The sequence below is a fragment of the Clytia hemisphaerica genome, unplaced genomic scaffold (genome assembly GCF_902728285.1).
Source record: "Clytia hemisphaerica strain Z4C2 unplaced genomic scaffold, Clytia hemisphaerica genome assembly, whole genome shotgun sequence".
Taxonomy (NCBI): Eukaryota; Metazoa; Cnidaria; class Hydrozoa; order Leptothecata; family Clytiidae; genus Clytia; species Clytia hemisphaerica.
In genome coordinates, this window is record NW_027103253.1 from 1,245,377 (window position 1) to 1,259,594 (window position 14,218).

A 14,218-nucleotide genomic window follows, 5' to 3' on the forward strand; every position below is an offset into this window, starting at 1 on the left:
CCTATTCATCGAACAAAGAAAATATGTGTTCCATATGGTTTCTCTTTCGTACGCAAAAGTGTGGAAAAACTAAAAATATTCCATATCGTTTTGACTGCTCGAGTGTTCAACTCGGATAAAACTTTTTCAGGTTCTGGGACATCAGCATTGAAAAAGTTCTCTTGTAGCCTCAGCTTTAGTCCCTTGTAGCTATAAAATGCTTTCAGGAACAGAATGATTCATTCGAGTATGGCTCTCATTCACTACCTTGAATTTAATATGTATTTGACTTCAATATCCATCTTGACCATATTTTACTCTATTGTTTAGATAATACAACAATTATAAAACAACAAAAAACAAACAAAGAAAAAAGGAACGATGACCACATTACAGCTTACGGGGATGACAACCTTTAAATAAACTTTCGAATCATAACGATAAGGGTAAGAATAACTTATTGATGTCAAGTACAATCCGTCACTTCTCTGATCAAATTCAAAATGTCTACTAGCAAAAGGTCTATGTAGATGACATTATCCTCTATTCGGCGAGACCAATTTAATTTCTTGTTCTATGGGCCCGTCCGACCCTATTTTTGCTAAAATCAAAAAAATAATAATATTGAATTTCCACTACAATATATTTTACACACTAGTTATTTGTAAAAATCAAATTTGAATAAAGTTGAAAATTAATTCAAGAAATGAAATGAAAAATTCATTCTTATTTTACCGACCGACCGACCGACCCATATTTTGCTAACGATCTGCCCGTAGAACAACAAATTAAATTGGTCTCGCCTTAGTGATAGTAAAACGTGGCAAAAAGCCCTTAGAGTTTAGTAGAGCCCAAACCTTGCATGTCTGAATTCCAGACCCAAAAATGTTTCTATGTGCAATCATATTGCTGTTTTTAGCACTCGTCAACCGTAATAAAGGAAACTAAGGAGGATGGGTAAGCTGAATTTTCAAGTTAAAAGCGTATTTGTATATTTCAATACAAAGTAGATGATTCAGACGTGCTAGTTGATTTTAAGTTCTGCATTCTCATGATAATTCACAATTATCAATTTCGATTCCTTCGAATCCCATTTTTACTCGCAAAGTTCACGTTACAAATTTTCTGGTTGGCCAAGTAGAAAATGGCGCCCTTCTGTGTCTCTAATTACTTCTAATTACGTTTTTACAAGAGAGATTAAATGTTCTTAATATCGTTGTTTTTTCTATTTTCTTATTAATGTAATAAGAAAATAGAAAAAACAACGATATTAAGAACATTGTGCTCTTCCAGAAAAAAAAATGAATATGGGGGTGGATGATGTAACAATTTTCAGTGACTTACTCCCCGGACAAAGTGACTTTTGGCCCCCCCAGACAAGCATCAGTTGACTCCCGGACAACCCAAATTACCCCCGGACAGAGCAAATTTACCCCCGGACAAGGATTTGATTTTTCGCTACCCCACGGACAATAGTACGGACATTTTCTGGAAGAGCCCATTAGCCTTTAGATAGGTCCAGCTGAATATTTTCTTTTTTTTATTCTCTTCCAAGAAAACGGATATTGTGAATCTGAGGGTAGTGATTCTGACGAGTTTAGTTACGATTGCGATGACGGAGAAAATTATTCTGATGAAATCAATCCACCGGCAGTCGATTTTGCTTCCAAATGCATTCTCAAATTTTTCGATGGAGTAGAGAACAAACCAGGAATTGACTCTTTTATAAATGCTTCACGCAAATGGACAGAGATTGACCCGAGTGACGGCTATGATAGAATTCGGAATTGGCGTGATGATACCCCTCTAATAGCTGCTGTGCGAAATGGTCATTTTGAAGTCGTCCGTCGTTTATTAGTACTTGGTGCTGATCCAACACTTTGGTGTCGACATTATGACCAAAATGAATGGGCGTCTAGTATTGCTTTAAGGCGTTTTGAATCTTTCAACGAAGAGAGAGACCGTTACCTTCAAGGTGATTTTCCGCCGTTTAGTTCATTCAGGGGAGAAAAACTTGACCCAGAGATACTTGCTTTGGATAACCTATACAGAACTAACGAATTCCAGAATATCATCGTTGTTTTGAGAATAGCTGAGCAGTACTGGGAACGAGCTAGTTATTATCCATTTGGTGATATAACCTGGGGACGCGATAAAGAATTGCTCAAATGTCCCAATAAACCTTCTAATGAGACAGAAATGAGAAGAAAGTTGAATGGAGTTATTCGATCACTGCCCGATATGAGACGACTAGAGCCCCTTGCACAAGCCATTGTTCAATTTAGGAAAAAGAAAGAGTCTGAACGTTTGTTGGCCATCAATTCTTCTTTGCAACAGTTGTTATCAACGGATGAAGATAATACTTTGAGCTCAGATTATCCAGAAAATGGAGCAGCAGCGAACACCGGTAACTTTTTTCTCTTCTCTTAAGGGCTCTGACCATAGTGAATTTCTGATATTTGCCACTTACAAAATGTTAAGTTCTACTTGATGTAGCCCACAAAACTGTGGCATGTTATACATTTTCTGTTAGGCCAATTATCCTTGAGTCTGAAAATTTAAGAATCGCAATGAAAAAGTTTGACGAAGAAGAAAATGAAGACTTTTGCGAAGAAGAGTATTTCAACTTTGAAGAGCTTAGTTTCGGCAGAGAAAAAACATTTTGAAAAGATTTTTGCGGTAGATGGTGTATATTTTATCGAACTAAAATTATTTTTAAAAGAACTTCGAAACCAAAAGCTTAATTACCCATTAAAACTTAGCACTTTTTAAAAAAAGAAGGTGGTGGGTACAACATATTATTAACGTCTTTTTAGTAAGTTCATAACGTCATTTTTGTAATTAAATTCTTAATTACTCTTAAGGGATTTGATTAAAAAGCAATTTGTAAAAGCAATTCTTTGTTAAAATTGTTAAAGAACCTAAAACATAACTTTTATGTTCAGATACTAAAATCAATTTTTGGACTATTGTCAGAGCCCTTAAGGGACCATTCGCGTACGCTCTAACAGTATCCCCTTCCGCGTACTTACGCTTTTCCGATTACCCCCTCCCCCACCTCTAGGAAAAAAATTTGAGATTATACAACAGAAATTGACTTCGGTTCGGTCTTGTCAAAGCTAAAGAAACTTAAAGATTATAATAGCCAGGGGGGTCAGGATCCAGATACCAAACCCAGGGCCGGGGGGTGGTGTCAATTTTTTTTTTTCAAATTAAAAAAAGTCAAGTTGGTATCGATACCAAAAAGAGTGGGTGGGTCCCCCTTTTTTTTGAAAATTAGGGAATCTTTAAGTTTGTATCAATACCAAATTGAGGGGGTGGTTCCCCCCCTTTTTTAATTTTTGCTGAATTTGAAATTAGTATCTGACTTAAAATGTTGTATAGTGTAAGTATAAAAACTTATTTGAATCATTTACACTATACTCTGATGCCATATAAAAGCATCCTTCATTCTATAATTGAAATTAAATTTTTATTTAACTTTTGCTGCTCTCAATCCTTTCAATCAACCAAAATATTTTAAACCAGTATGTTTTTATTCTGAGCATAAACTTTCGCGAATCAAAAGTCCTGAAGAGCAGCCGGGAATCTCTCTTTCGTTCAAAAGAAAAAGATAAACAAGATCAACAATCCATCTTCGTCTGCACATGGCACCCAGCTCTCAGACACCTATCATCACTTCTTCGTCGAAACTTCAACATCGTCAAAAACGACATCACCTTATCGACCGTCTTCCCTTCAACTCCAACAGTCGCCTTCCGCCGCCGAAAAACAATCGCCAACAAAATCGTGCGAAATGATATCTTGGAAAGACCACCACGTCAAAACACCACGAAACCGTGTGGTAAATGCAAGCTATGCCCGAACATTGTCACCTAGTCGGAAATCACTCACAATGGTATCACTAAACGTGTAACCAATGGTGGTAGCTGCAAAACGAAGAACGTTGTGTATGCAGCCAGATGCAAGATCCATGACAAGTTGTACGTTGGTCACACAGGAGAAGCCTTGTCAACGCGTTTTTCAAAGCACCGCTACGACATTGGAAAGAGACCGAAAAATTCAGAGTTGGCAGAACATTTCCATCGTGACCACTCCTTTGCTGACCTTGAGGTGATGATCCTAGAAAGTGACTTTTCATCCTCCGCAGAAAGAGAACGAGCCGAAGATAAATGGATGTGCAGACTCCAAACTCTGGCTCCATCAGGTCTCAACAAAGACTGCCACGGATACGCGAAAGAAGTGTACCAGATGTTCCGTGACGTCAAAAATGAAGAAGTCATTGTAATGCCGTTCTAGCGTCGTTAAATATAATTGTTAAACGTCTTTGTTATTCAAAAAAACTGAAGATGCTCTAAGAGAGATTGTTAACCGGTTACTTTTTCGAAGCGGGCTACACGACTTTTTGCGCAATGCAATTGGTTCTTTTCGCATGACGACGGGCCTACATTGTCCAGAGTTGCCCGTTGTTAGGAAAATTCATTGTGACGTCACTTTTTCAAAGGAAAATGAACAATGTGTTGACATCATTTCTCTCATTTTTTATTTCTGACGTCAGAAATCATAACAATTTTTTATCTCTTTTCAATTGTTTTTTCGCTTTATTTCGCTATTTTTCCTGGATGAAGCGCTAAAAATCAATCGAAGCTGAAGGAAACGGTTAACAAAAACAATAATGACCGTTTTTTTCGGGCTGTACTGAAAATATTGCCCTCGGTCAACGCAACAACCTCGCAAGCTCGGTCGTTACTTGACCTCGGGCAATATTTCTCAGTACAGCCCTCACTAACCGGTCATTATTGTATTAGCGAAATATTTTAAACCAGTATGTTTTTATTCTGAGCATAAACTTTCGCGAATCAAGACGTAAAATTGAGAATTTTCACATGAAAAAATGGCTTAGAGATACAAATACTTCTTCGGTTTGCTTGACACATTTGTCCTTTGACTTATTAGTCTTTTAGCAGGCTAAAAAGTGCCATAAAAGTTACATTTTATTCAAAGTTTGAAGTTTTACAGATTTTCTATTTTTCACGAGCATAAACTTTTGCGAATGGCCCTTCCTAGAATTTTTAAAGACATTTACTTTCGCGAAAAGGGCCAAAATTCGCGAAAATCGCGAAAATCGCGAAAGTTTCTGCTCGCGAAAGTTTCTGCTCGCGAAAGTTTCTACGCCTAAAGTATAGCCTGGAAGCTGAAATCGCAATTCTTGTCCATTCTTTAAATTCTGAACAAAATACGTGAAAATACCCAAAATTCTCAATATATTCCGAACTGTATTCCAAGGTGACACGCCCAACGAAACAAAAACATGAAAATATTGTCCTCCCATACAACCCATACATGAAGTCTTACTCATCAAGCAACATTGATTTGTTCGAACAGTTATGCACAAACTGGGACCAAGTCAACACACAAGATTTTGTCCTCCCGACTGGTGAAGACGTTCACACTGTTGTAAAAGAAAGGTCTTTTGGTGAGGGACACTTCATCAAATCAAAACGTTTGTATGTTTTCAGAGTCTTGATTGAAAGACAATGTGATTTCCCTCGAGAAGGTTCTGGTGTGAGTATGTGTCCTCGAAGTTTTCAAGAAATATCTCAATGTCCAACTACAAAGAAGTTACGTAGAAAGATTTCAGAATTTGAATTCGAGCAAGAATGTAAAAAAACAAAAGCTGAAAATTGAAAATTCTACATTATGTACCTATCTTATTTTTTAAGCATTTTGTACCGCTGTTTCTTTAACGTATTTCAAAAACCTTATTTTTGTCTGCAGAGTGATGATTTTAAATATATAGACCATCAGCGCGGTGGCAGTGGGAGTGGGGCACCAAAAAACGACCAAAAAGAGAGAAAATACCTAAGGATTTTCGTGCTCGATTCCCTTGCTTGATTTTTACACAGATGTTTACTTTTAATAGGGGCGCTAAAACCAAAGTTTTCTAAAATTGCCTTCCCAGTTTGACCGAACTTTCGTGGACCCACCACTCTATTGGAATCAACAAGTAAAAACTATGTCACACAACTACCAAAATTCACCCAATATAATCTGCAGCGTAGATAACAAAAGTTTTTACAACATAAAAATTGAGATGTCAAATAAATCGAAAGTTTGTGTTCCCCTTTGACCTTGTTTTTATATTGATTTCAAGAATTTTGTTTTGAAGTCTTAAGAACGAGCCACTGCTCTCAACTTCTCCCTATGAAATAGCTTCAAATGACTGTTACTGTTCTGGCTGTTACTACTTTTTGACCATTTTTTCTCGTTTAGAAGTAACAAAAATAAAATATCAAAGAAATTGAACTCAAAATGACCACATTACAATTGGCAGACAAATTATGGATAGCTGACCTCCATGACTTAGATCAAGTAACTCGAAATCATAAAACCTTGATCTTCTTGAAAACGTATCACGAAACACTTTTTATACAGCAGAAGGTTGTATTCGCCAAATCTTATCGAAAGCGTTCACCCATGGTCACTGTTGAGATGTCAACCCAGGGCTATCAACCTTCATCCAAAGATCTCGCGCATGTCTTAAACATGCGCTCTTGTTACCAATCACCCTTTACCATACTAGCTGGAAGCTATTGGGAAAACGAAATCAAAAATCAAGCAATCATTAAATTCTACGACACTTATCTATCGAAAGATCCAATTGTGATTGAACATAGAGACTTTCATAATAAAGAACTAAATAACAACGACTCTAAAGATAGTTGGTCGTGGAAACAACCTTACAGTAATTTCCCTTTTCTAATGTTTACAACAGAAGAGCCAAATCCACGTCAGTTGTTTTTATCTCACCGTGAAGAAGTCGATTGTCTTCTTTCATGGACGGTCAATCAAAGCCATCACACTATCGGCAAAGCTTTCTTCCTTCCATATGGTGTACCAGATATGCTTGGAGAAGCCGGTATAGCAGTCTTCCGGAACTCTTACACGAACAGTTTGATGGGTCTATACATGTGTGAACGACTTCGCGACACATTGATAACTGAGGATTGTAAAAAATATCGTACAGCTCAAGAAAAGAATGTCCCAGAAATGTTGATGTTCAAGAAGTCAGCCAGTACTTTGCCCAATGGTGCTTGCTTTTCCCAAGGAGGTAAATAATCGAAATTCTCTTTTGATTTTTTTCTTAGACCGAAATGTTTCCATTAAGACTTTAGGGTAACTAATTTTGGCGCATTTGGCGAATTGCTGCCTCGCCAAAATGAAATATTTTTCTAAAATAGCCTCTATTTTTGCTCGTTTAAAACACTCATTTTAGGCAGAAAAGCTTCAATACCTTGTCATTCGCCAAAGTTAGCACCCTTAAGGTAGGCCTTTTTTCAGTCCTTCAGAATTTAAAACATTTCTCCTTTACGGTTCTTAATCCGTGGGCGCACCAAGGCTACAAGGACTGCACCAGTGATCCTCTTTTCAAATCTCCTCTTTCAGATAATCTCAAAGCACTACCGGATGACTGGGAAGACGACTTTGATGATTCGGAAGGTGATTTGACACCAACTGATTCTGATGAGTTGTCTTCCGATGAATTCTTCGAAACTGATTCCGAAGACGAGGTGGAAAACTGCTCTCAAAATGATGGAATTGACTCAAATATCGTTGAATACGCCAGTAAAGGATACTACTCGCTCGTTCGCAAAGAAATTCTTCGCGGAAAAGTAGATATTAATATCTCAAATGAATCGACCGACTTTGAAGGAAAATGGGGAGATACTGCTCTCATTGCTGCTACACGAAATTGCCATTTCGATATCGTTTTGGATTTGCTTCGTTCGAATGCAGATCCTACCCTTGAGAGTTTTGACAGTTCTGGTGATTCTCGCACTGCATTGAAAGTTGCTTCAGAATGCCTGCAACTGCGTGAACTGGTGAAAGAGGATATTTTACACCTGAAATATTCAGAAGTGATCGAGCCCAGTGACCCCGAAGCAGCTGCTTTAGATTTTCTCTACAGAATCAAATGTTTCCAAGATATCATTGATGTTTTGAAAATAGGTGAATCGTTTTGGCCAAAGGTATCTTATTTCTCCACTGATGTCTTAAACGGACGCAACGAAAAGTTGAAGAACTCTCCCAACAAACCAACCAATGAGAGAGAATTGAGAGAAAAGCTTATTAAATTCGAACCCAAACCTCTTGATAAGAGCACCATCAAACCATTGGCCGATGCGATCGTTCAAATCCGAAAGAAAGATGAACGAGAAACATCTCGGTTGTTTTTGTACATGAGGAATAACATGTGTGCATTGAACGCTTATTGTTCTGAACGTCCGGCAACTGTGAATTGTCAACATGGTTGTTGCGTCAGATGTTGCCCAGGACCTTGCAAAACACATGGTTTGAGAACCGAACAGCGTAAGTCTTTTTGAGGACCTATAGTTTTTTAGATTTGGTTCGAATTCCGATTCCCCTGTATAGTGAGAAAGGTTGTTTGAGAAAATGGTTTTTGTTGCTCGTCTGCTGGAAATTTGGGCAAACGAGTGTTTTGTATCTAAAACCATTACGTTAACAGAAAAAATTGCGCCATCCACGGCTGTTTTCTAGTTCAAATTTAGTCTAATTTTCTGAGGAGGAATGTTAATGAAGTCACAAAGAAAATCTCCTTCCATATCATTGCATTGATTGTACACCCCTGTGTCACAGACCGGTCCCCGGTGGGAAAACACCCTATAATTTCAGCCCCTCTGAAAAATTGACTTTATTTTCATCCCTATTTGAAATTCTATGGAAAGAAGTTGCACTCCAAAACCATCTCCACTGGAGTTTTCTACCTGGGAGCCATAGAATTTCTATCCCCATGGGATTTCGATGGATATTTTTATCCCCATATTGTGGGAAGAAGTTCCACCGGGCCTGTGAGACGTTGGGGGTTTGTCTAAATATTTCTCCATTTCTTTTTATCAGGCGTATTCGCGGCACAATATGGGAGTTCGAAAGTCATTTGTGTCAAGCAAGATCTCATTCCGTACAACACAACCTTTCGAAGTCCCATGAATTCCAATTTTGATGTTTTTGCCGTCAAAAACATGAATTGGGATGATGAAAAATCTGAAGAATTCATTTTAAGCTCTGGCGAAGAAATTTGTGTCGTTCATAAGAAAAGGATGTTTGACACACCCAAAAACAATCCAGGTCTGGAAAAAAACAAATTAGAAATCTCGTTAAATCTGACATACGCTTATGGAGTTTTGATCGCTCAAAACAGCTCTTACAATTATGACTACGACAGTGAGGGTGACAGACCTGCTGGTACTTGTGGAAGGTTCCATAAATTGGTCGGATCGCCAACTACTGAAATCATCAACAGGAAAATACGAGATTATCAACTCCAGAAATGCCAGGAGGATGCTACTGGGAAACCTATTCCAATCGAAGTGTTATCGGAGGGTTATACGTTCGCCATGGTAACTGAAGATCCTTCTCTTAAAGTTTTGGTGACTGATTCGGTATCTTTCGGTGATTTTAAAGATGCTCAAAACAAACAGCCTCAAAAAGTCAGTGCATCTAGCAAAGCTAACGTCAACACAGTGCGTCACTTCAAACCAGGTCTTTACCATGTCAGTGTTCTCAAACCAGTGAAAGATTGTGACCCATTTGTCATGTACCACCATGAGAGTATCGATCCACAGAAATTGATGGATCAGATTTTATTGATGACCGGTGATTATCGTGATCGTTCACCAGGTGTAGATAATGTGATCGATGGTGAGGATTGGTGTGAATGGAGAAACTGGGATGGTTCTTTCAGCAGGAGGTTTCAATTCGTTTCGAATGACCACGGTGAAGCGAGGAAAAACGAGGAATTCGCTGCTAGAAATATCATTTATTTTTGCCCTACAGAATCAGCTGGCTTGTTGGAAAGAGCTGTAGAAGAGAGAAAAACAATAAAATCAAAAGTGTTTAAAAAGATGGGAGGAGTTTTGGATGGAGATGCAAATGTCATTGCATTAGCTGTTAAAACTGCTCGAATGAACTCCACTGGGAATTGGATTTAAGGCAGGATCTTCCAAGATGAATTAAGTGAACAAAATTTCGCCCTGGTTGTCCATTTTAATCACGGTTTGCATTTTGCACAAACCACTGACGAACTTAAGGAACAGTTTCCTGGAAAGAAATTCACTTCAATCAAAGAAACGAATTTGAGATTCAATATTACCAACTTTGAAATATAAAAAGACTTTGCTTTACTGGACAGATTTTAATAAAAACGAAAACTCTTAAAAACGAAACAAATTAGGACAGGGGGGGGCACGCAGTTACTACAAGACAGTATGACACTTACTACCGTGTTGGGTACTGTTTCAAAAAAAGACAGGGGGTAGCTCTATCTATCTAGGTTTCATGGGCCTAATATTAATAGATAGAATTATAGCCCCGGTCCCCTCATCTAGACCACTTGCAGAGCATGGGTTTCCAGCTGTATGGGTTACATTGTGTACTAGTCGCAGAGCCAAGCGAATAGTTCAAACAATCTTCTAGCTGTAGCTTTTACTAATTATGTCTGATTTGAATAGCTACACTACTGCTTGCCATGAAATTGTATTACAAAAATAACTAATTCCACAACTGATCAGAACCTTTTATTATGGAAAAAGTCAAGCCTCTTGGCACATTTCAGTGGGCAATTAAGAACTACAAAATTTCTTTGTTTTTTATGAAGTTTAAATAGATGTTTCATTAGGTTTCATTAGGTTTCATTGTGTAGTTTATGATTAATTCAGATTAATTCATATTTTGATGAAGAGATGAAAAGTATTATTTAATTCATTTTTGCAAAATATCGACAAGGCCTCTTAAAACTGTTAAAAATAAGTACAGTCAACTTGGGAGTTTTCCTTATGTATGGGTTATTTTCCACAGCAGAAATTCGAGAATTTTGTTTACCAGCAGTTACCAGGTCTATAATGTATTGGTAAAATATTCATTGTTAAATGAAAGTGAAAGTAAACAGAAATATTTCTTCACAATGTCACAAAGTTGCATAGGAGTGGTGTCTTTGATATTTCCACCCGAAAATGGGGGTGGTACCTGAATTGTTTTCCCGGAAAACAGTTACTACCCTGGTTTAGTAAATGCAAACAGGGGTGGTGCCTAAATTTTTTTCTGAAAACAGTTACTACCCTGGTGTAGTAAATGCAAACAGGGGTGGTGCCTAAATTCTTTTGTGCAATGGGTGGTGGTCCTAAAAAAAAGTGCTGAAAAGGCACTTACTACACATACTGTCTTGTAGTAACTGCGTGCCCCCCCCCTGATTAGGACATAATTATTTATCACCTATTCATCAACTATTTTGGACATTTGTTGTACAATATTTTGTTAGTATTTATCAGTTTTCAGTCGATGACTGGCGCTTCTTTATAAGTAGATATTAAGTAAATTGAAGGGAGAATCGGATGGTTTGAGATATTTGGCCTGCAGAAACCTCCCGTGGTCCTGAAAACCTCCAAGCTTTTTTGACTGACTTTTCTCCAAAGTCAAGATATGACAATTTGAAATTTCAAAAAATGTGTTTTTAACGTTTCTTGCGTTGAAATGTCTTTGTTTTTTGTATAGTAGCTTGAATTTCTTGACTTTTGATTGTTGGTAAAAATTTCAAAGGAGTAATAGTGTCAGCAGGTCTCGCTAAAGTATAGCTTGAAATGAGTTTCTTTCTTTCATTTTTTAGCCGGCTAGTGATAAAGAAAAGCCATGACTAAGATGACAAAATGATACTACTTCATATGAAGATGAAGCGTTGATATTTATTGGACAAATTTATTAACATATATTTTGTATTATTCCCCAAAATTTGGTAGAAGTTTTGTAAGAAATTTTTATTTACAATTGGTAATACGTAAATTGTCACGCCATAAATAGTAATCTTGAATTATAATTTGTCTGAAAAACAAATGGACGGCCATAACTTTTTCAAAAACGTTAAGGTTTGCTTCATAGATAAATGTTATAATTATAACATTTATTTGACGTAATTTTGTCAGTTTTTGCTTTGAAATTCCACTATATTGCTATTCAGAGCTTCCAAAAATGGTCCCTGTACTGGTTTTTAAGTAGAATAGTTATTTGGAGCCTAATAATTTGTAAAATATTGATAACTTGGGTAGAAATAAAAGTGCTGTGTCATTGTTAAGGCCTGCTTTGATGAAAGATTTTCTAATCGTTTTGTGAAAACAAAACTAACGATCCTCTGCATACTCATAATGTACTACATACTCATAATTTGACTGATCATTTTTTGCCGTTTTACTGACCTTTAATTAGTAGCTAGTCTCAAGATAATATTTCTACAAGTAGCTGGGACCATTTTGGGAAGCTCTGAATAGCAATATAGTGGAATCTCAAAGCAAAAACTGACAAAATTACGTCAAATAAATGTTATCATTTGGGCATAACTTAAGTTTTAGATCCGTCATTATTTTGTGTAGTTGTCAACAAAAGTACTAAGAAATGACTGAAGGGTATATAACTGGTTTCAATCTCAAAGTTTCATAAATTTGAGGCTACCATACAATAAAGGCATCCAAATTCAGGCAACAACTACCAAGAAGTGGTGTATTTACCCCCTGATTTGTCCACAGTGACCCTGATAACAGACAATGAAAACCACAAATAACTTTCCCATTGCTCCTACTACAAAATTATACTTGTTTCAGTGGTCAGAAATAAAATTGGTACACCATAAAACCGCTTTATGGGTGAAATAGGTCCAAAAACGATAAAAATCGCCTAAAATGGGCATTTTTACCCCCTGGTTTGTCCATTTGCACCCTGGTTTTGTTAGTTTTAAGTCAGCATTGTAATCTTTCAGGAAATAATTACACGAAAATCAAGTTAAAACTATTTTTGATGACGTTTTAACCAAGATTAGTGGTGAAAATTGCTCAAATAAGGTAAAAACCCATAAAAATGGGCAATTTTACCCCCCGCAGCCCTGAAATAATACTAAATACTGTCTGTTTGAAATTTTTCTGATGTATTGCATCAAAGTCTATCATAACACCTAGTTTGTGTCTCATTAAAAGTTGTTTGGGTAGGTCCCAGACTTAAAAAGGGTCAAAATTTAGTTAAAAAAACCCAAATTTTCCCTTTTTTTCCCCAGGCAAACCTTTAAAAATAATTTTTCACAAAAACTTTTTGCCGAAAATAATCATCAGCCTACCTTGAAACTTTTTGCAAAGTTTCAAAGCAATTGGTCAACTGATTGACTAGATACAGCAAATTATATCATCCCTGGAATGGCATTTTTCTTAACAAATCCTTACAAAGGGTAAAAAGTACCCCCTAAACTCGGGCCCAGTATGAAAAATTGACCAGGAGTTAGCTTCGGGGACCGACCATTTCCAAAACTAGGATAGTTAGGGATTCCAAAAATGTATAGTTTATCCTGTAGAATCTTGGGTTAAGCAAAATGCCATTTTTTGGGTTTGGCTCCCGGACTATCTTTATACCTTTTCAATCAAAGTTATTTAGGGAGTGACTTCGGATTTAATCAAGAAGTTATACTGTTTTTAGTAAATTCTCTTATTTTATGATTCTGCTGTTTACCGTTCGGTCGACCCAGACTCCGAGATCGCTAAATCTTTATGCGTTGCCTTCCGATTGTTTTTACACGCTTCTATTCATAAGATTATACTTTATAAGAATATTTCCGATGAAATTGGGCAAAAAATGAAGAATATGCATGAAATATGGTAATTGAACCTAAGAATGCCATTTTAGGATATTTTACCATTAAATTGCCAATTATTCCCAAGCAATGCTGAGGTATGTATTACCATGGACGTAATAGAAATTAGATGACCTGTTAACTTTTGTAATGTATCGTTGTTACAGTATGTGGCCCCCAAAACGTCGATCAAATTTAAAATTTCTCTCAAATCTAGAGGAAAAGAGGTTTTACAAAAGTTTTTGCTGCATGAAAAACTTTCACATCTCTACTTTATTTCCCAGAAATTATTTTTCAAAATTTTCAATTTTAACAATATTTTTCAATCGCTTAATATAGCTAGTAACATAGCTAGATAGCATATTAGCTTTTTTCTAATGGCCCCCAAAACGGAGGTTTGCAATTTTAGCGATTTCTCGAGATATCTTGAAGATATGAATACAAAATTTTGACCTTAATTTGGAAATGTGATTTAGAGGGTTTTGGGCATAAATTTGTTTGATAAAACTTTTACAGTATACCCCTGGTTGTCAAAACGCAGGTTTGGGGCTCCCAAAACGT

The 14,218-nt window shown here is 36.8% G+C and overlaps 2 protein-coding genes across 3 annotated transcripts; both read left to right on the forward strand.

Annotated features, from left to right (window-relative positions):
- Positions 1–307: 307 nt before the first annotated feature.
- LOC136798368 (uncharacterized) lies at positions 308–5,836 on the forward strand. Of its 2 annotated transcripts, none has more exons than XM_067054988.1 (4): positions 308–425; positions 899–936; positions 1,535–2,386; positions 5,266–5,836. In XM_067054988.1, the coding sequence occupies exons 2-4, from the start codon at positions 933–935 to the stop codon at positions 5,292–5,294; spliced, it is 885 nt and encodes a 294-aa protein (XP_066911089.1). In that variant the 5' UTR covers positions 308–425; positions 899–932; the 3' UTR covers positions 5,295–5,836. The 2 variants fall into 2 exon arrangements, with proteins under 2 accessions (XP_066911089.1, XP_066911082.1); XM_067054981.1 differs by having other exon boundaries at positions 5,365–5,836.
- A 417-nt stretch (positions 5,837–6,253) lies between these two features.
- LOC136798381 (uncharacterized) lies at positions 6,254–10,898 on the forward strand. The gene is made up of 3 exons (XM_067054995.1): positions 6,254–7,090; positions 7,426–8,349; positions 8,899–10,898. The coding sequence occupies exons 1-3, from the start codon at positions 6,292–6,294 to the stop codon at positions 9,987–9,989; spliced, it is 2,814 nt and encodes a 937-aa protein (XP_066911096.1). The 5' UTR covers positions 6,254–6,291; the 3' UTR covers positions 9,990–10,898.
- Positions 10,899–14,218: the final 3,320 nt, after the last annotated feature.